Source organism: Trachypithecus francoisi, unplaced genomic scaffold (assembly GCF_009764315.1).
Source record: "Trachypithecus francoisi isolate TF-2019V2 unplaced genomic scaffold, Tfra_2.0 Lachesis_group10, whole genome shotgun sequence".
NCBI classification, from domain to species: domain Eukaryota; kingdom Metazoa; phylum Chordata; class Mammalia; order Primates; family Cercopithecidae; genus Trachypithecus; species Trachypithecus francoisi.
In genome coordinates, this window is record NW_022681455.1 from 44,004,428 (window position 1) to 44,023,099 (window position 18,672).

General features: G+C 56.5%; 1 protein-coding gene across 5 annotated transcripts; it reads left to right on the forward strand.

Annotated features, from left to right (window-relative positions):
- Nucleotides 1-1,990: 1,990 nt before the first annotated feature.
- On the forward strand, nt 1,991-18,361 carry VEGFA (vascular endothelial growth factor A). Of its 5 annotated transcripts, none has more exons than XM_033217295.1 (8): nt 1,991-3,122; nt 6,116-6,167; nt 9,218-9,414; nt 10,208-10,284; nt 10,637-10,666; nt 12,470-12,541; nt 13,713-13,844; nt 16,420-18,361. In XM_033217295.1, the coding sequence occupies exons 1-8, from the start codon at nt 3,057-3,059 to the stop codon at nt 16,439-16,441; spliced, it is 648 nt and encodes a 215-aa protein (XP_033073186.1). In that variant the 5' UTR covers nt 1,991-3,056; the 3' UTR covers nt 16,442-18,361. The 5 variants fall into 5 exon arrangements, with proteins under 5 accessions (XP_033073186.1, XP_033073187.1, XP_033073190.1 ...); XM_033217296.1 differs by having other exon boundaries at nt 12,470-12,523; XM_033217298.1 differs by lacking the exon at nt 1,991-3,122 and adding an exon at nt 4,460-4,768.
- The last annotated feature ends 311 nt before the right edge of the window (nt 18,362-18,672 follow it).

Genomic DNA, 18,672 nt, shown 5'->3' on the forward strand with positions numbered 1-18,672 from the left:
GTGCTAGAGGCACACAAGGAGGAAAGTTAGTGGCTTCCCTTCCGTATCGCATTCATCAGACTAGAGCATGGAGCCCAGGTGAGGAGGCCCATGGAGCCCTGGGAGGGGGCCCTGAGCCAGGAAATAAACATTTACTAACTGTACAAAGACCTTGTCCCTGCTGCTGGGGAGCCTGCCAAGTGGTGGAGACAGGACTAGTGCATGAATGATGGAAAGGGAGGGTTGGGGGGGTGGGAGCCAGCCCTTCTCCTCATAAGGGCCTTAGGACACCACACCGATGGAACTGGGGGTACCGGGGAGGTAACCTACCACCTCCACCAAACCACAGCACCATGTGCTGAGGATGGGGCTGACTGGGTAAGCTCCTTGGAGCGTTTTGGTCAAATTGAGGGAAACTGCTGCATTCCCATTCTCAGTCCATGCCTCCACAGAGGCTATGCCAGCTGTAGGCCAGACCCTGGCAAGATCTGGGTGGACAATCAGACTGACTGGTCCCACTCTTCCCACAGGCATCAGAACCCCAACTTTGTTCCCTGGGGCAGCCTGGAAATAGCCGGGTCAGAACCCAGTCAGGAATTTTTCCAAGCTGGTTCCCATATGCAAGAATGGGATGGGGGCCTTCGGGAGCACTTAGGGAAGATGTGGAGAGTTGGAGGAAAAGGTGGCTTGGAGGTAAGGGAGGGGACTGGGGGAGGGAGAGGGGAGAAGCTATGAGCCTGGAGAAGTAGCCAAGGGATCCTGAGGGAATGGGGGAGCTGAGAAGAAACCCCCATTTCTGTTCAGAAGATGAGCTATGAGTCTGGGCTTGGGCTGATAGAAGCCTTGGCCCCTGGCCTGGTGGGAGCTCTGGGCAGCTGGCCTACAGACGTTCCTTAGTGCTGGCGGGTAGGTTTGAATCATCACGCAGGCCCTGGCCTCCATCCGCCCCCACCAGCCCCCTGGCCTCAGTTCCCTGGCAACATCTGGGGTTGGGGGGGCAGCAGGAACAAGGGCCTCTGTCTGCCCAGTTGCCTCCCCCTTTGGATTTTGCCAGACTCCACAGTGCATACGTGGGCTCCAACAGGTCCTCTTCCCTCCCGGTCACTGACTAACCCCGGAACCACACAGCTTCCCGTTCTCAGCTCCACAAACTTGGTGCCAAATTCTTCCTCCCAGGGAAGCATCCCTGGACACTTCCCAAAGGACCCCAGTCACTCCAGCCTGTTGGCTGCCGCTCACTTTGATGTCCGCGGGCCAGATGAGGGCTCCAGATGGCACATTGTCAGAGGGACACACTGTGCCCCCTGTGCCTAGCCCTAGGTTCTCTGTATATGAAGCAACTCCAGTCCCAAATATGTAGCTATTTGGGAGGTCAGAAATAGGGGGTTCAGGAGCAAACTCCCCCCACCCACTTTCCAAAGCCCATTCCCTCTTTAGCCAGAGCCGGGGTGTGCAGACGGCAGTCACTAGGGGGCGCTCGGCCACCACAGGGAAGCTGGGTGAATGGAGCGAGCAGCGTCTTCGAGAGTGAGGACGTGTGTCTGTGTGGGTGAGTGTGTGCGTGTGCGTGTAGGGGTTGAGGGCGTTGGAGCGGGGAGAAGGCCAGGGGTCACTCCAGGATTCCAATAGATCTGTGTGTCCCTCTCCCCACCCGTCCCTGTCTGGCTGTCCGCCTTCCCCTGCCCCCTTCAATATTCCTAGCAGAGAGGGAATGGCTCTCAGGCCCTGTCCGCACGTAACCTCACTTTCTTGCTCCCTCCTCGCCAATGCCCCGCGGGCGCGTGTCTCTGGACAGAGTTTCCGGGGGCGGATGGGTAATTTTCAGGCTGTGAACCTTGGTGGGGGTCGAGCTTCCCCTTCATTGCGGCGGGCTGCGGGCCAGGCTTCACTGGGCGTCCGCAGAGCCCGGGCCCGAGCCGCGTGTGGAGGGGCCAGAGGCTCGCCTGTCCCCGCCCCCCGGGGCGGGCCGGGGGCGGGGTCCCGGCGGGGCGGAGCCAGGCCCCCTCTTTTTTTAAAGTCGGCTGGTAGCCGGGAGGATCGCGGAGGCTTGGGGCAGCCGGGTAGCTCGGAGGTCGTGGCGCTGCGGGCTAGCACCAGCGCTCTGTTGGGAGGCGCAGCGGGTAGGTGGACCGGTCAGCGGACTCACCGGCCAGGGTGCTCCGTGCTGGAATTTGATATTCATTGATCCGGGGTTTATCCCTCTTCTTTTTTCTTAAACATTTTTTTTTGTAAACTGTATTGTTTCCCGTTTTAATTTATTTTTGCTTGCCATTCCCCACTTGAATCGGGCCGACGGCTTGGGGAGATTGCTCTACTTCCCCCAAATCACTGTGGATTTTGGAAACCAGCAGAAAGAGGAAAGAGGTAGCAAGAGCTCCAGAGAGAAGTCGAGGAAGAGAGAGACGGGGTCAGAGAGAGCTCGCGGGCGTGCGAGCAGCGAGAGGGACAGGGGCAAAGTGAGTGACCTGCTTTTGGGGGTGACCGCCGGAGCGCGGCGTGAGCCCTCCCCCTTGGGATCCCGCAGCGGACCAGTAGCGCTGACGGACAGACAGACAGACACCGCCCCCAGCCCCAGCGCCCACCTCCTCTCCGGCCGGCGGCCGACAGTGGACGCGGCGGCGAGCCGCGGGCAGGGGCCGGAGCCCGCGCCCGGAGGCGGGGTGGAGGGGGTCGGGGCTCGCGGCGTCGCACTGAAACTTTTCGTCCAACTTCTGGGCTGTTCTCGCTTCGGAGGAGCCGTGGTCCGCGCCGGGGAAGCCGAGCCGAGCGGAGCCGCGAGAAGTGCTAGCTCGGGCCGGGAGGAGCCGCAGCCGGAGGAGGGGGAGGAGGAAGAAGAGAAGGAAGAGGAGAGGGGGCCGCGGTGGCGACTCGGCGCTTGGAAGCCGGGCTCATGGACGGGTGAGGCGGCGGTGTGCGCAGACAGTGCTCCAGCCGCGCGCGCGCCCCAGGCCCTGGCCCGGGCCTCGGCCCGGGGAGGAAGAGGAGCTCGCCGAGGCGCCGAGGAGAGCGGGCCGCCCCACAGCCCGAGCCAGAGAGGGAGCGCGAGCCGCGCCGGCCCGGGTCGGGCCTCCGAAACCATGAACTTTCTGCTCTCTTGGGTGCATTGGAGCCTTGCCTTGCTGCTGTACCTCCACCATGCCAAGGTAAGTGGTCGTGCCCGGCTGGCGCCGCGGGCAGCTGCGAGCGCCTCTCCCGGCTGGGGACGTGCGTGCGAGCGCGCGCGTGGGGGCTCCGTGCCCCACGCGGGTCCATGGGCACCAGGCGCGCGGCGTCCCCCTCTGTCGTCTTAGGTGCAGGGGGAGGGGGCGCGCGCTAGGTGGGAGGGCACCCGGAGAGAGGCTCACCGCCCACGCGGGCCCTGCCCACCCACCGGAGTCACCGCACGTACGATCTGGGCCGACCAGCCGAGGGCGGGAGCCGGAGAAGGAGGCCGAGGGGGCTGGGCTTGCGTTGCCGCTGCCGGCTGAAGTTTGCTCCCGGCCGCTGGTCCCAGACGAACTGGAAGTCCGGGCAGCGGGGGCGGGAGCCAGAGACCAGCCGGCAGGGGGGTGCTCGGACCTTGGACCGCGGGAGGGCAGAGAGCGTGGAGGGGGCAGGGCGCAGGAGGGAGAGGGGGCTTGCTGTCACTGCCCCTCGGTCTCTTCGGCCCTCGCCGCGAGTTTGGGAAAAGTTTTGGGGTAGATTGCGGCGGGGACCCCCCCTCCCTGCTGGGCCACCTGCGCCGCGCCAACCCCGCCCGTCTCCGCTCGCGTCCCGCTCGGTGCCCGCCCTCCCCCGCCCGGCCGGGTGCGCGCGGCGCGGAGCCGATTACATCAGCCCGGGCCTGGCCGGCCGCGTGTTCCCGGAGCCTCGGCTGCCCGAATGGGGAGCCCAGAGTGGCGAGCGGCACCCCTCCCCCCGCCAGCCTTCTGCGGGAAGGTGACCTCGCGAGGTAGACCCAGCCTGGGGATCCGAAGAACCATCCCTACCCCTTCCTGCTGTCTCCAGACCCTACCCCTGCCCAGTGCTAGGAGGAATTTCCTGACGCCCCTTCTCTTTACCCATTTCCTTTCTATCGCGGAGAGAAAACCCTGTCACCCCTTTTATTTTCATTCCTCTCTGCGGAGAAGATCCATCTAACCCCTTTCTGGTCCCAGAGTCCAGGGAAAGGATGATCACTGTCAGAAGTCGTGGCGCGGGAGCCCACCGGGCGCTTTGTCACACTCCACCGAAAGTCCCGACTTGGTGACAGTGTGCTTCCCTTCCCTCCACAACAGTTCCGAGTGAGCTGTGCTTTAACTCTCTGGGGATGGGTCAAGGGAGAGTTTGAAGAGAGTCATTGCCCCACTTTACCCTTTTGGAGAAATGGCTTGAAATTTGCTGTGACACGGGCAGCATGGGAATAGTTCTTCGTGAACCCTGGAAAGGAGCTCCTGCCAGCCTTGCACACACTTTGTCCTGGTGAAAGGTAGCGCTGGAGCAGGTGGTTTTTTGGAACTCCAAACTTGGCCCACCCAACTTGCTTCTAAAAGCCACCTAAAGGGTCCCTTTCGGCTCCTCCCTGATGCCTTCCCTCAGCCAGAATTCCCTTGGAGAGAAGGCACGAGGAAAGCCATGGACAGGGGTCGCTGCTAACACCACAAGTTCCTCAGACCCTGGCACAAAGGCCTTGGCTACAGGCCTCCAAGTAGGGAGGAGGGGGAGGAGTGGCTGCCTGGCCACAGTGTGACCTTCAGAGGCCCCCAGAGAAGGACACCTGGCCCCTGTCTGCCCAGAACCGCCGCTCCTGTGCCCCCTGGCCTTGGAAGGGGTACGAAATTTCTGTCCCCTTTCCTCGTTGGGGCCCAGGAGGAGTGGAGGGTCCAGGGAGAATATTGTCAGGGGGAAGGCAGGGGGTGTCATGGGAATGGGTAGGGAGCTGAGGTGCAGAATCCAGGGGTTCCCTGGAGGAGCCGCAGTGGGAAGCTGACCAGCTGGAAGCCTGGGAACGTTTTTCTCTTGGGAGGGGCTTCCTCTGACCTTGGCTGTCCTGGGACCAGGGCTGGGGGACCTGAGTGGGGTGCATTTGGGGTGTGTGGGAAGGAGAGGGAAAGAAAGATGGACAGTGGGACTCCCCACTAGCAGGGTCTGGTGTTCCGTGGGCTAGAGTGCCCCTCTGCTCTGTGAGTGCTGGGCGGGAGGGGAGTTGGTGAGAGCTGGAGACCCTCAGGAAGGGCTGGCAGAAGCCTTTCCTTTTGGGTGCTGTCAGGTCCGCATGTCTTGGCATGTTGACCTTCACAGCTTCTGGGGAGGGGAGGAATGATCTGGTGCCAGTGGGGAAGGTTAGGGGAGGCCTCAGGCCTAAGGTGGTGCAGGGGGCCCCCTAGGGGCTGGGCAGTGCCAAAACATAAAAGCCTTCCGTGGTCCCTGGTGGCATTTGAAGGTGCCCAGGTGAAAGGGGCTTGGGACCTCCTCACCCTGGGAGGGAGAAGAAACCAGGGAACAGGTGGAAGTGGAAGACAGGTGAGACTTTGGAAATCTGTTGAGGCTCTGGAGAGATTTGTCCAGAGAGGAAAATGGGGTTCTCCCCCAGGGTCTCCTCCTCGAAGCAACCTGTGGACATGCTAGGACTAGAAGAACTTGGATGGGGAAGGGCGGTTGGCGCCCTTCGGTCCTCGGCACCCCCCTCCCTCTCCAACATCAGCTCACCCTGGTATTTGTCATGTCAGCAGGAGAAGGTCACCATGTTGTTTTTCTCGCCCCCAGTCCTTCCTGCCCCAGTCCAAATTTGTCCTCCTATTTGACCTTAATACTTACCATGGCTTTGGACCAGGAAATCAGGGGGGTAGTGAGAGTAGGGACAGGGAAGTGTGGGGAAGGTACAGGGGACCTGGACAGTGAAGCATTCTGGGGTTTTCCTCCTGCATTTCGAGCTCCCCAGCCCCCAGCATCTGGTTAGTCTTTCACTTCCTCGGGTTTATAATCATAGCAGTCCAGGAGTGGTGGGCATATTCTGTGCCCGTGAGGACCCCCGGATGTGTCCTGTTCGACTCAGAAGACTTGGAGAAGCCAGAGGCTGTTGGTGGGAGGGAAGTGAGGAGGGGGAGGGGCTGGGTGGCTGGGCCTGTGCACCCCAGTCCCTGCCCATGCCCATGCCTTGCTCTCTTTCTGTCCTCAGTGGTCCCAGGCTGCACCCATGGCAGAAGGAGGAGGGCAGAATCATCACGAAGGTGAGTCTCCCTGGCTCTTGGATGGGGTTCCCTGTCCTCTCAGGAGATGGGTGGATGGCCTAATTCCTTTTTCTTCAGACCTGTGGGGAGGAAGGGGAAGGGGCACAGGAATATGAGGATCGAGAAAGAAAGAGCTGGACACCATGAGGTTCACCCCCAGTTTCGTGAGGACTCTCCGCTGTTCAGGTCTCTGCTAGAAGTAGGAGTTATTGCCTTTTTCTTCTGCTCTTTCCAGTAAAATTTTATTCGGAGAAGGAATTGTGAGCACAGAGCAGGAAGACAGTGTTCAGGGATCCTAGATGTTAGGAGAAGTGTCCCTTGTCTCCCCTAGCTCCTGGGGGAGGGTGGACATTTAGTGTCATTTCCTATATAGCCGTGTCCCACTTGTGGGAACTGTGGCCCTTCCTGTGTGAGCTGGAGGTACAGAGGGCTCAGCCTAATGGGATCTCCCCTCCCTTCCCTGGTTTGCATTCCTTTGGGGGTGGAGAAAGCCCCACTTGACTATGTTCGGGTGCTGTGAACTTCCCTCCCAGGCCAGCAGAGGGCTGGCTGTAGCTCCCAGGCGCCCCACCCCCCCGCCCAACCCTGAGTCCGCCTGCCTTTTGTTCCGTTGTGGTTTGGATCCTCCCATTTCTCTGGGGACACCCTGGCTCTCCCCACCACTGACGGTGGCCTGTGCTCTCCACCTCTGGGGAGGGACGGCCCTGGGTCTTCCTTCAGGCGAGTTTTCCTGACCTAAATCCCGCATGGCTGGGTAGTGGCCAGCAGTGGTGATGCCCAGCCTGTTCTGCCTCCTCCTTCCCTACCCCAGGAGTCCTTTCCTTGGCCTAGGACATGGCTTCTCAGCCACTGACCGGCCCCCTGCTTCTAGTGCGCCACTTACTCCTTTCAGCTTCCCAGTGGTCTCTGGTCTGGGAGAGGCAAGACAAATGGTCTTTGTTTGCTGGAGAAAAGGTTGTCTGCGATAAATAAGGACAACCACGAAAACCTGGTGTTGGAGTGTATGTGTGTGCTCCCCAGGCAGTGGAGGCCAGCCCTTGGAGGGGCGGCTGCCTGATGAAGGGTGCGGGTGAGGTTACCCCCCTCCACCTCCCATGGAGGGGAAACTTTTTGGGGGAATTCCTACCCCAGGTCTTTTTACCCTCAGCTACCAACCCCTTGCCCAGGCCAGACCTTTCTGCTATCCCCTCCTGGGCCACAAGCCTGGCCCTCCTCTGTCCCAATCGTGATGAAGGGGCAGTTCAAAACTTCTTGATTAGTCATCTTCTTCCGTGTTGACTTGGATTTAAAAAATGACCTTTTCAGACTTCTGGTCTTGTTCACTCCTTTTGATGATGCTTTGCTCTAACCCTTGGTGGGTAGAGAAGGATTCTGTGCCCGTTGGTGGTCTGGATAAAAGAAGTAGAGACCTCACAGGAGGCAGTGGACTGGCCTGTTCCCCCACTGTTCTTTCTGTTTTCACACCTGTGGATTCTCCCCACCTTCTTCCCAATCAACCTGTTGTGTACATAGCCCCCCTCATTGTCCTTTATTCTTCTGGAAAGCAGACCTTGGAGGGAGGAGTGAGGGGGAGGCTCAGCTGTGGTCTCTGGGGGTGGGGGTTGGGAGCTGGGGTGGAAGTCCACGAGGCATACACTTAAGATGCTTTGGTGAAGTTCTAAACTTCATATTACCCAGGCTGAAAAAAGAGCACTTGTTCCCAGGGCTGGAAGTGGAAGCCAAAACTCCACCTTTTCAGCCTGTTTCAGCATCTTTAGAGATCAGCCCAACCCACTTACACAGTTGAGCAGAGTTGGAGGCCTAGAGAGGGGAGGGACTGGCCCAAGGTCACACCAACTCATGACCAGAGCCGGGGCCTCCTCACTGGCCAGGTGTTATTCCTTTCCTCTGGGTAGGGAACCCATTTCAGGGACAGGATTGCTATGTGGTAGTAGTGGTGGGGTGCGATAGGAGTGGCAGGCTGGGCCACAATTTGGAGTAGTCATGCCAGAGTCCTGCATTTATTTATTCTCAAGGGCCCCGCCCCTGTGGCCCAGAATTACCCCTTCATGCTCCAGTGCACCCCAGGCTCCACAGCCAGCTTGGGAAACTGTCTCTACCCTGGTCTCCCTTCAGATCAGCTTCTAGAAATGTTTCGTGGCTACAGTGGTAGCACTGTTTTTTCCATGATGCAAGCAGTTTGCCCTCTTGGGCGGGATTATCAGTGGCTGGCAGGGCTGGCACAGCGTGTCCGCCCACTGCTACCTGCGGGTTCCAGGAGGGCCCAGCCCCTGTGCTGATGCCCACCACCTTCTCAGCTCATGTCTGGGGAAAGGGACTGGCTGGGGGAAAAGTGCCTCCTCCTGAAAGGTGCCTCCTCTGTTTTTGCCTAATATAGACTTGGGAACACTTTGATGTCAGCTAATTCTGACTCCTTTACTTACTGGCTGTGCGGCCTTGGGGCAACTTACTTAGCCTCTTTGAGCCTCCTGTTCCCCATCTGTAAAATGGAATCTCAATAGTGTCTCATAGTCCCATGTAGAGAAACTTGTGTGAGATGATAGCTGTGGACTACTGTACACAGTAACCAGGATGTAGTAAGTGCTCAATAAATAGCTGTTGGTATGGTTGATGTTATGGTAGTGGTTGTGGGGAGGATGTAGGAAACTGGAGACTAGCTTGGCAAAGCTGGCTCTTCCTCCTTTTAGGGAAAGCTTAGAACATCCCCATGGAGTATACTGATACTCAAACTGTCCTCTGGCATCGAGGTTGGCCCAGGATTCAGTTCAGCTGTCACAGTGAGGTGGCGGGATCAGATGTGGCAGTCCATGTCCCTTGGAACTTGAGTACATCGTGTGATCTCTGGAATGAAAACAGGTCTTCACCAGTGTTGATGGTGGAAAGCTTAGGGAAGTGCTTCAAACACAGTAGGAGGGACTTAAGTTAGATTTTTGGAAGGACTTGCCTGATACGGAAGCTCCAAGGAGTGGCTTTACAGAGCTGGGTGGAGAGAGGGGCTAGCCATCTTTTGTGTCGTCCACCGGGCTCATGTGTCACCGCCTCTCATGCAGTGGTGAAGTTCATGGATGTCTATCAGCGCAGCTACTGCCATCCAATCGAGACCCTGGTGGACATCTTCCAGGAGTACCCTGATGAGATTGAGTACATCTTCAAGCCATCCTGTGTGCCCCTGACGCGATGTGGGGGCTGCTGCAATGACGAGGGCCTGGAGTGTGTGCCCACTGAGGAGTCCAACATCACCATGCAGGTGGGCATCTTTGGGAAGTGGGGGCAGGGGGGGATAGGGAGGGGCGTAACACTTTGGGAACAGGTGGTCCCAGGTCGTTTTCTGGCTAGACTTGCCTTGTGTGGCTCCTGCCCCTGAGTTGCACAGGGGAGGTGTAGTAGGGTCTTGCTTCTGTGAAGAAGATCCTTGCATTCCCAGCCCAGGTTCCCAGCAAGCCCCAACCATCTCCTCCTCCCTGATGGTTGCCCCCTGGCTCAGGAGGGGGCAGATGGATGCCTGTGTCAGAGGCCCCTCTCTCCCTCTCTTGGAGAGAATCCTGAGGGCCCTCCCTTCTTGGGGACTCTGTTTGGGAAGCTGAACGAGCCTGGTCCATGGAGAGTTTAAAAAGTCTTTGGTGTTACCTGGTAATGGGGCACATCTCAGCCCAGGTAGGGTGGGAGGGAGCTGTGAAACACAGGGAGGGGGTTGCTTTTGGGTATCTGCTAGGAGTCAGGGTGAAGCCTAGAGAGGATGAAAGAAGGGGAGGGCATGGGGAGTGGTAAGAACCTAGGATTTGAATTCCCAGCCTGGCCAACCCTTGCAGCCTTGTCTTGGCCTCAAGTGGAACAAGGGCTCCTTGAGGCCAGCAGGGTTGGGGGAGTTGGGGTGGGCCTGAGCCTCTTTCCTGCTAGAGCTCTTGGTCCTCCCTGTCTCCACCACCCATCCCTGCTCTGCAGAACCCCTGGGTGCTGAGTGGCAGGAGCCCCAGGGTTGTCCCATCTGGGTATGGCTGGCTGGGTCACTAACCTCTGTGATCTGCTTCCTTCCCCTCCAGATTATGCGGATCAAACCTCACCAAGGCCAACACATAGGAGAGATGAGCTTCCTACAGCACAACAAATGTGAATGCAGGTGAGGATGTAGTCGCAGATTCATTATCAGCAAGTGGCTGCAGGGTGTCTGATCTGTGCCAGGGTTAAGCATGTTGTACTTTTTAGCCCACGTCCAGCTTCCTGCTGTGTGACCTTTGGCATTTTACTTCAATGTGCCTCAGTTTCTACATCTGTAAAATGGGCACAATAGTAGTATACTTCATAGCATTGTTATAAGGATTAAACAAGTTATATATGAGAAGGTTAAAACAGTGTTGCTCCATAATAAGTGCTGTTTTTACTGTGATTATTATTGTTGTTTTCCCTGTCATTATCATCACCATCTTAACCCTTCTCTATTTTGTTCTTTTCTCTCTTCCTACCCATTGCAGACCAAAGAAAGATAGAGCAAGACAAGAAAAGTAAGTGGCCCTGACTTTAGCACTTTTCCCTCTCCATGGCCGGTTGTCTTGGTTTGGGGCTCTTGGCTACCTCTGTTGGGGGCTCCCATAGCCTCCCGGGGTCAGGGACTTGGTCTTGTGGGGGACTTGTGGTGTCAGCAACAATGGATGGAGCCAACTCCAGGATGATGGCTCTAGGGCTAGTGAGAAAACCCAGCCAGGAGCCTGGCACTTCCTTTGTAAGGGACAGTGCCTTCCGGGTCTCCAGATCATTCCTGGCCAGGACTTGCTGTTTTGGTGTGTCAGGGGGCACTGTGGACACTGGTTCACTGGCTTGCTCTAGGGCACCCACAGTGGGGAGAGGGAGTGGGTGGCAGAGAGGCCAGCTTTTGTGTGTCAGAGGAAATGGTCTCTTTTGGTGGCTACTGTGATGGTGCAGTTGGATGCGAAGCCGGCTGGAGGGTGGTTTCTCAGTGCATGCCCTCCTGTAGGCAGCAGGCGGCAGACACATAGCCCTCTTGGCCAGGGAGAAAACGTTGAATGTTGGTCATTTTCAGAGGCTTGTGAGTGCTCCTTTTTAAGGGGCGGGTAGGATGGGGCGGGGGACAAAGTCTGGTGGCAGTAACCCTTCAAGACAGGGTGGGCGACTGGCATCGGCAAGAGCTTGCAGGGAAAGAGAGACTGAGAGAGAGCACCTGTGCCTTGCCCTTTCCCCCACACCATCTTGTCTGCCTCCAGTGCTGTGGGGACATTGAAGCCCCCGCCAGGCCTCAGCCCCTTGCCTCTTCCCTCAGCCCCCAGCTTCCAGAACGAGAGGATGCGGAAACCTTCCTTCCACCCTTTGGTGCTTTCTCCTAAGGGGGACAGATTTACCCTCTCTGGTCCCTTCTCCCACTCCTTTCTTCCCTGTGACAGACATTCTGAGGTGTGTTCTCTTGGGCCTGGCAGGCATGGAGAACGCTGGTTCTCTTGAAGGGGACAGGCTGCAGTCTGCCCCCCTTCCCATTTCCCCAAATGACTGCTCTGCCACGGGTGGAGTGGGGGGCTCGCCTGGGCTCGGAAGAGTGTCTGGTGAGATGGTGTAGCAGGCTTTGACAGGCTGGGGAGAGAACTCCCTGCCAAGTACCGCCCAAGCCCCTCCTCCCCAGCCCTCCTTAACTCCCACCCCACCCTGCTGCCTGCCCAGGGCTCCAGGACACCCAGCCCTGCCTCCCAGTACAGGTCGCACTGAGCAGGCTGGTGTTGCTCTTGGTTCTGTGCCAGCTCCCAAGGTAGCTACTTCCCCCACACCGGGATTCCCAGAGGTTCTGTCGCAGTCGGAAATGAAGGCAGAAGGTGCCTGACGCACAGCCTGCCCTCCCACTCCTGCTCCCCATCCAGGCAGGTCTCTGACCTTCTCCCCAGAGTCTGGCCTACCTTTTGTCACCCCCTGACCTTCAGGGTCAGACTTGGACAGGGCTGCTGGGCAAAGAGCCTTCCCTCAGGCTTAGCCCCCTGCTGGAGACCGGGAGCCATTGTGAGCATGGAGACCCTTGGGTCCTGTGCCCTCCACCCAGTCTCGGTTTCCCACCAAAGCCTTGTCAGGGACTGGGTTTGCCATCCCAGGGTGGGCAGCTTGAGGAGAAGAAAGAGCCATCGAGTGCTTGCTGCCCAGACACGCCTGTGCGCGCCTCCCCAGAGACCACCTGCCTCCTGATACTTTCTCCAGGAAGCGGCTCTGTGTGGCTTTGCTTTGGTCGCTCCCCCATCCCTGCCCTCCTTACCGCTTCTTTTACTCCCCCACTGCCCCCGCTCTCTCTCTGTCTCTGTTTTTTTATTTTCCAGAAAATCAGTTCGAGGAAAGGGAAAGGGGCAAAAACGAAAGCGCAAGAAATCCCGGTATAAGTCCTGGAGCGTGTACGTTGGTGCCCGCTGCTGTCTAATTCCCTGGAGCCTCCCTGGCCCCCAGTCCAACCTCCGCCTGCCATACCCTGTAACCCTGCCTCCCTCCCCTGGTCCCTCCCTGGCTCTCATCCCCCTGGCCCGTGTCTCTCTCTCACTCTCACTCCACTAATTGGCACCAACGGGTAGATTTGGTGGTGGCGTTGCTGGTCCAGGGTTGGGGTGAATGGGGGGGCCGACTTGGCCTGGAGGATTAAGGGAAGGGACTCTGGCTTGGCTGGGCACCGATTTTCTCTCACCTACTGGGCACTGGTGATGGGCCCATGTTGGCACGGGTGCCTGCTCACCCAACTGGTTTCTATTGCTCTAGGCTTCTGCACTCGTCTGGAAGCGGAGGGTGGTGGGGAGGGCAGACACGGCCCAAGAAGGGCTGTGAATGACTGGAGGCAGCTTGTTGAATGACTCCTCGGCTGAAGGAGGAGCTTGGGTGGGATCAGACACCATATGGCAGCCTCCCTTCATCTGGTGGAAGTGCCTTGGCTCCTCACGGAGTTGGGGTCTCTGGAGGGGAGCCCCCTATTCCAGCCCAACCCATGGCACCCACAGAGGCCTCCCTGTAGGACGGCCTCTTCCTCTGGGTTGGAGGCTATGGTGGGCCCTGCCCTGGGTCCTCTGGCCACCAATGGCCTGGCCTGTGGACACTGCCTCTGGGCTTAGCCTCCCATCACACCCTACTTTAGCCCACCTTGGTGGAAGGGCCTGGGCAGGAGCCTCGCACAGGGAGAAGGTTGCCCCTGCCATCTCAGTGGCCCCTGATTGCCATCCCCAGCAGGTGAAGAGTCAAGGTGTGCTCCGATGGGGGCGGCAACAGTTGGGTCCCTGTGGTCTGAGACTCACCCTGGTCTCCCAGGGACATAGCATTATCCCTTATGGCAGCCACTCCCCGCACTCTCTGCCCATCTGTGCCCGCCTCTTCCTGCGGCAGGTGTCCTAGCCAGTGCTGCCTCTTTCCGCCGCTCTCTCTGTCTTCTGCTGTAGTGCTTGGATCCTTCCAGGCCCTGGGGGCTGACCAGCTGGGTGGGGGTGCAGCTGCGGGCGGACGTGTTAGGGGGTGTTGCATGGTGATTTTTTTCTCTCTCTCTGCTGATGCTCTAGCTTAGATGTCTTTCCTTTTGCCTTTTTGCAGTCCCTGTGGGCCTTGCTCAGAGCGGAGAAAGCATTTGTTTGTACAAGATCCGCAGACGTGTAAATGTTCCTGCAAAAACACAGACTCGCGTTGCAAGGCGAGGCAGCTTGAGTTAAACGAACGTACTTGCAGGTTGGTTCCCAGAGGGCAAGCAGGTCAGAGAGGGGCATCACACAGAGATGGGGAGAGAGAGATAAGAGAGCGAGCGAGCGAGAGAGTGCCTGAGAGGGGCCAGCTGCTTGCTCAGTTTCTAGCTGCCTGCCTGGTGACTGCTGCCTTCTCTGCTTTTAAGGCCCCTGTGGTGGGCTGCAGGCGCTGGTCCAGCCTGGCGGGGCCTGTTCCGAGGTTGCCCTGGTTGCCTGAGTGGTAGGCTGGTGTGGCTTAGTGTGGTGGTGTGGACGCAAGCTGTGTGTTGTGTCCTGTGGTCCTTCTGCTCATAGTGGCTGTTGGTCCTGATGTTATTACTACCTCTGGTACTAATGCTGAGAAGCTGAAAGCCGATTCCAGGTGTGGACAATGTCAACAAAGCACGTGAACGCTCTCACTGGGGCCTGCCTCGGCCCTTTGAAGTCTGCATGGCTGGGCTTCTCACTCACTCAGTGTTTCTTGATGGGGGAAGGGATTGAGTCTCCCACTTCAGACTGGGCCTCCCTGAGGAAAGGGCTGTGTCTCCTCCCTCAGACTGGGGCTCCCTGAGGACAGGGATATGTCTCCCCCCTCAGACTGAAGCTCCCTGCAGATAGGGCTGTGTCTCTCCCCTCCGACTGGGGCTCCCTGAGGACAGGGCTGTGTCTCCCTCCTCAGACTGGGGCTCCCTGAGGACAGAGCTATGCCTCTGCCCTCAGACTGAGGCTCCCTGAGGACAGGGCTATGTCTCCCCCCTCAGACTGAGGCTCCCTGAGGACAGGGCTATGTCTCCCCCTTCAGACTGGGGCTCTCTGAGGGCAAGGGCTCTGGCTGTTGGTTTAGGACGGGGCAGTTTTGCCTACACACTGAAGGAACTGTAGCATCCAAGAATACTAGATACCTTTAATCCTCCACCAGTCATGGTGACAACCCCAAGCAGCCCACACATTTTCAAGTGCCCCCAGGATGCGTGAAGGGAGGGTTCTGTGCCCATTCTCCTGACATTAGACTGTGAGCTCCGTAAGCCGGGCCTGGTTTACTTACCTTTGTGAGCCCCAGGCATCTGTACCTCTGTCCCTTGTCCATACTGGGGACCAAGGAAGTGTCAAGTGCATGACTGAATGTGTGAGTCAGTTCAGGGGGTGAGGTCAGGAGCACAGGGCTGGGACAGGTGGCTGGCAATCTTTTAATGCCTTAGCCTGTGTTCTTTATACCAACTTGGCCTGTGCTCAGAGTGAGGGAGGCCCTGGGGGTCAGGGTAAGCTTCACTCAGGGAGGCAAGACTTTTATGGGGATTTCCTAGACAGGGCCAAGGCACCCCCAGCTCACCCTGAGGCTGCATTAGGGAAGTCCTTGGAGTGTCTCCCCTCCCCCAGCAATGTTCTTGTGGCTTGTGGATGCTCAGGGGATGCTGGGAACCAGGCCTGGGTAGTTGGTGTGGGGTTCTATATGTCTTGGCCCTATGTGAAACCAAGAGGGTGTTATTAGTGCTGGGGGTGGGGGCTCTGCCTAACTTCAGGGCTGGATGAGGGGAGTCTCAATTCCCCAGGGGTCTTTGGGGAAGATAAGGGACTTGACATTTTAGGGTTTTTTGGTGATGATTCTGCTGATGGGGGTTTGTGTGAAGTGACTTGGGAGTTAACTGAAGTTACCCTAACCTCCCAATACCATTACCCAACCCCCAAGCTGGCTGTACCTGGGAATATCAGTTTCCAAAATTGGGAGCTTAGGACTCCCATTTCTGGGCTCCCCAGAAGGGTAGGGCCTGTTCTGCCTCCTCCTCACAATCACCCAGGGGTAGGGGCATGCTGAGAAAATTCTTGGAGGCCCCCTTTGCTTCGGCAGGAGTAGTGAAGCCACCGAATTGTCTCTCCCCATCCTAAGTGAAGCAGCATATTTGAAAGGAAAGACAACCTGGTACCTGGGCCTGCAACCTCCAGGCAGCTCAAGAGAGATGAGGCCTACAGTCACACTGGGAGGGGACATGGGGAATGCAGATGTTCCCTCACCTTCCTGGGGCCTCCTGCTCTACGCTACCCCCTCAGGAGCGTCCTGTCCCCAGGGCAGGCCCTTCCCGTTGCTGGCCACCCAGCCAAGCCTCTCTGTCTCAGGCGTTCTCCCAGATGACCTGCCTACTCTCTTCCCCACACCAGCCCCTAGAGCCTGAACTGAAAAACCTCCTCAGCAGGGAACCTCTGCTGATGAACTTCGTCCAGCTCTGGTCACCCATCAGCTCTTAAAATGTCAAGTGGGGACTGTTCTTTGGTATCCGTTCATTTGTTGCTTTGTAAAGTGTTCCTGTGTCCTTGTCTTGTCTCAAGTAGATTGCAAGCTCCGGAGGGTAGACTGGGAGCCCCTGAGCGGAGCTGCTGCTCAGACCAGGGCTCCCTGAGGGCGGGGCTGGGGCTGTTCTCACACGGGGGCTTTCTGCCCCAGGACCACACCTTCCTGTCCTCTCTGCTCTTATGGTGCTGGAGGCTGCAGTGACCCAGGGTCCCCCAGGAATGGGGAGGCCACCTGCCTCATCGCCAGGCCTCCTTACTTGGTCCTAACCCCAGCCTTTGTTTTCCATTTCCCTCAGATGTGACAAGCCGAGGCGGTGAGCCAGGCAGGAGGAAGGAGCCTCCCTCAGGGTTTCGGGAACCAGATCTCTCACCAGGAAAGACTGATACAGAACGATCGATACAGAAACCACGCTGCCGCCACCACACCATCACCATCGACAGAACAGTCCTTAATCCAGAAACCTGAAATGAAGGAAGAGGAGACTCTGCGCAGAGCACTTTGGGTCCGGAGGGCGAGACTCCGGCAGAAGCATTCCCGGGCGGGTGACCCAGCACGGTCCCTCTTGGAATTGGATTCGCCATTTTATTTTTCTTGCTGCTAAATCACCGAGCCCGGAAGATTAGAGAGTTTTATTTCTGGGATTCCTGTAGACACACCCACCCACATACATACATTTATATATATATATATATATTATATATATAAAAATAAATATCTATATTTTATATATAAAATATATATATTCTTTTTTTAAATTAACAGTGCTAATGTTATTGGTGTCTTCACTGGATGTATTTGACTGCTGTGGACTTGAGTTGGGAGGGGGAATGTTCCCACTCAGATCCTGACAGGGAAGAGGAGGAGACGAGAGACTCTGGCATGATCTTTTTTTTTGTCCCACTTGGTGGGGCCAGGGTCCTCTCCCCTGCCCAGGAATGTGCAAGGCCAGGGCATGGGGGCAAATATGACCCACTTTTGGGAACCCCGACAAACCCAGCCCTGGCGCCGAGCCTCTACCCCGGGTCAGATGGACAGAAAGACAGATGACAGGTCCAGGGACGAGGACACTGGCTCTGACTAGGAGTTTGGGGAGCTTCAGGACATTGCTGTGCTTTGGGGATTCCCTCCACATGCTGCATGCGCATCTCGCCCCCAGGGGCACCGCCTGGAAGATTCAGGAGCCTGGGCGGCCTTCACTTACTCTCACCTGCTTCTGAGTTGCCCAGGAGGCCACTGGCAGATGTCCCGGCGAAGAGAAGAGACACATTGTTGGAAGAAGCAGCCCATGACAGCTCCCCTTCCTGGGATTCGCCCTCGTCCTCTTCCTGCTCCTCTTCCTGGGGTGCAGCCTAAAAGGACCTGATGTCCTCACACCATTGAAACCACTAGTTCTGTCCCCCCAGGAGACCTGGTTGTGTGTGTGTGAGTGGTTGACCTTCCTCCATCCCCTGGTCCTTCCCTTCCCTTCCCGAGGCACAGAGAGACAGGGCAGGATCCACGTGCCCATTGTGGAGGCAGAGAAAAGAGAAAGTGTTTTATATACGGTACTTATTTAATATCCTTTTTAATTAGAAATTAAAACAGTTAATTTAATTAAAGAGTAGGGTTTTTTTTCAGTATTCTTGGTTAATATTTAATTTCAACTATTTATGAGATGTATCTTTTGCTCTCTCTCGCTCTCTTATTTGTACCGGTTTTTGTATATAAAATTCATGTTTCCAATCTCTCTCTCCCTGATCGGTGACAGTCACTAGCTTATTTTGAACAGATATTTAATTTTGCTAACACTTAGCTCTGCCCTCCCCGTTCCCCTGGCTCCCCAGCACACATTCCTTTGAAATAAGGTTTCAATATACATCTACATACTATATATATATTTGGCAACTTGTATTTGTGTGTATATATATATATATGTTTATGTATATATGTGATTCTGATAAAATAGACATTGCTATTCTGTTTTTTATATGTAAAAACAAAACAAGAAAAAATAGAGAATTCTACATACTAAATCTCTCTCCTTTTTTAATTTTAATATTTGTTATCATTTATTTATTGGTGCTACTGTTTATCCGTAATAATTGTGGGGAAAAGATATTAACATCACGTCTTTGTCTCTAGTGCAGTTTTTCGAGATATTCCGTAGTACATATTTATTTTTAAACAACGACAAAGAAATACAGATATATCTTAAAAAAAAAGCATTTTGTATTAAAGAATTTAATTCTGATCTCAAAGCTCCTCTTGGTTTCTCCTTCTCCATTGAATCCTTGCTCTAGACTTCCTCCCGCCCCCTTTCCCTCTTCCTTTGGGGAACATGGCATTTGTCTTGGGTCTGGGAAAGGTATGTCTAATGTGTAGGATATGGGGTGACCCACCTTGTCGTGCTGGGGGTAAAGTCCTTCCATTTTGGCTGAGCTGGTCCTGGGGGAACCCATCCATCCAATTTTGATATAGAAGGTGGTAAGCTCTGGGAATGGGTGGAGAGGGAGAAACAGCTTATAAGACAGGAGCCAAGGGCCCTTGCAATTGGTAGTGCTGCCTTCAG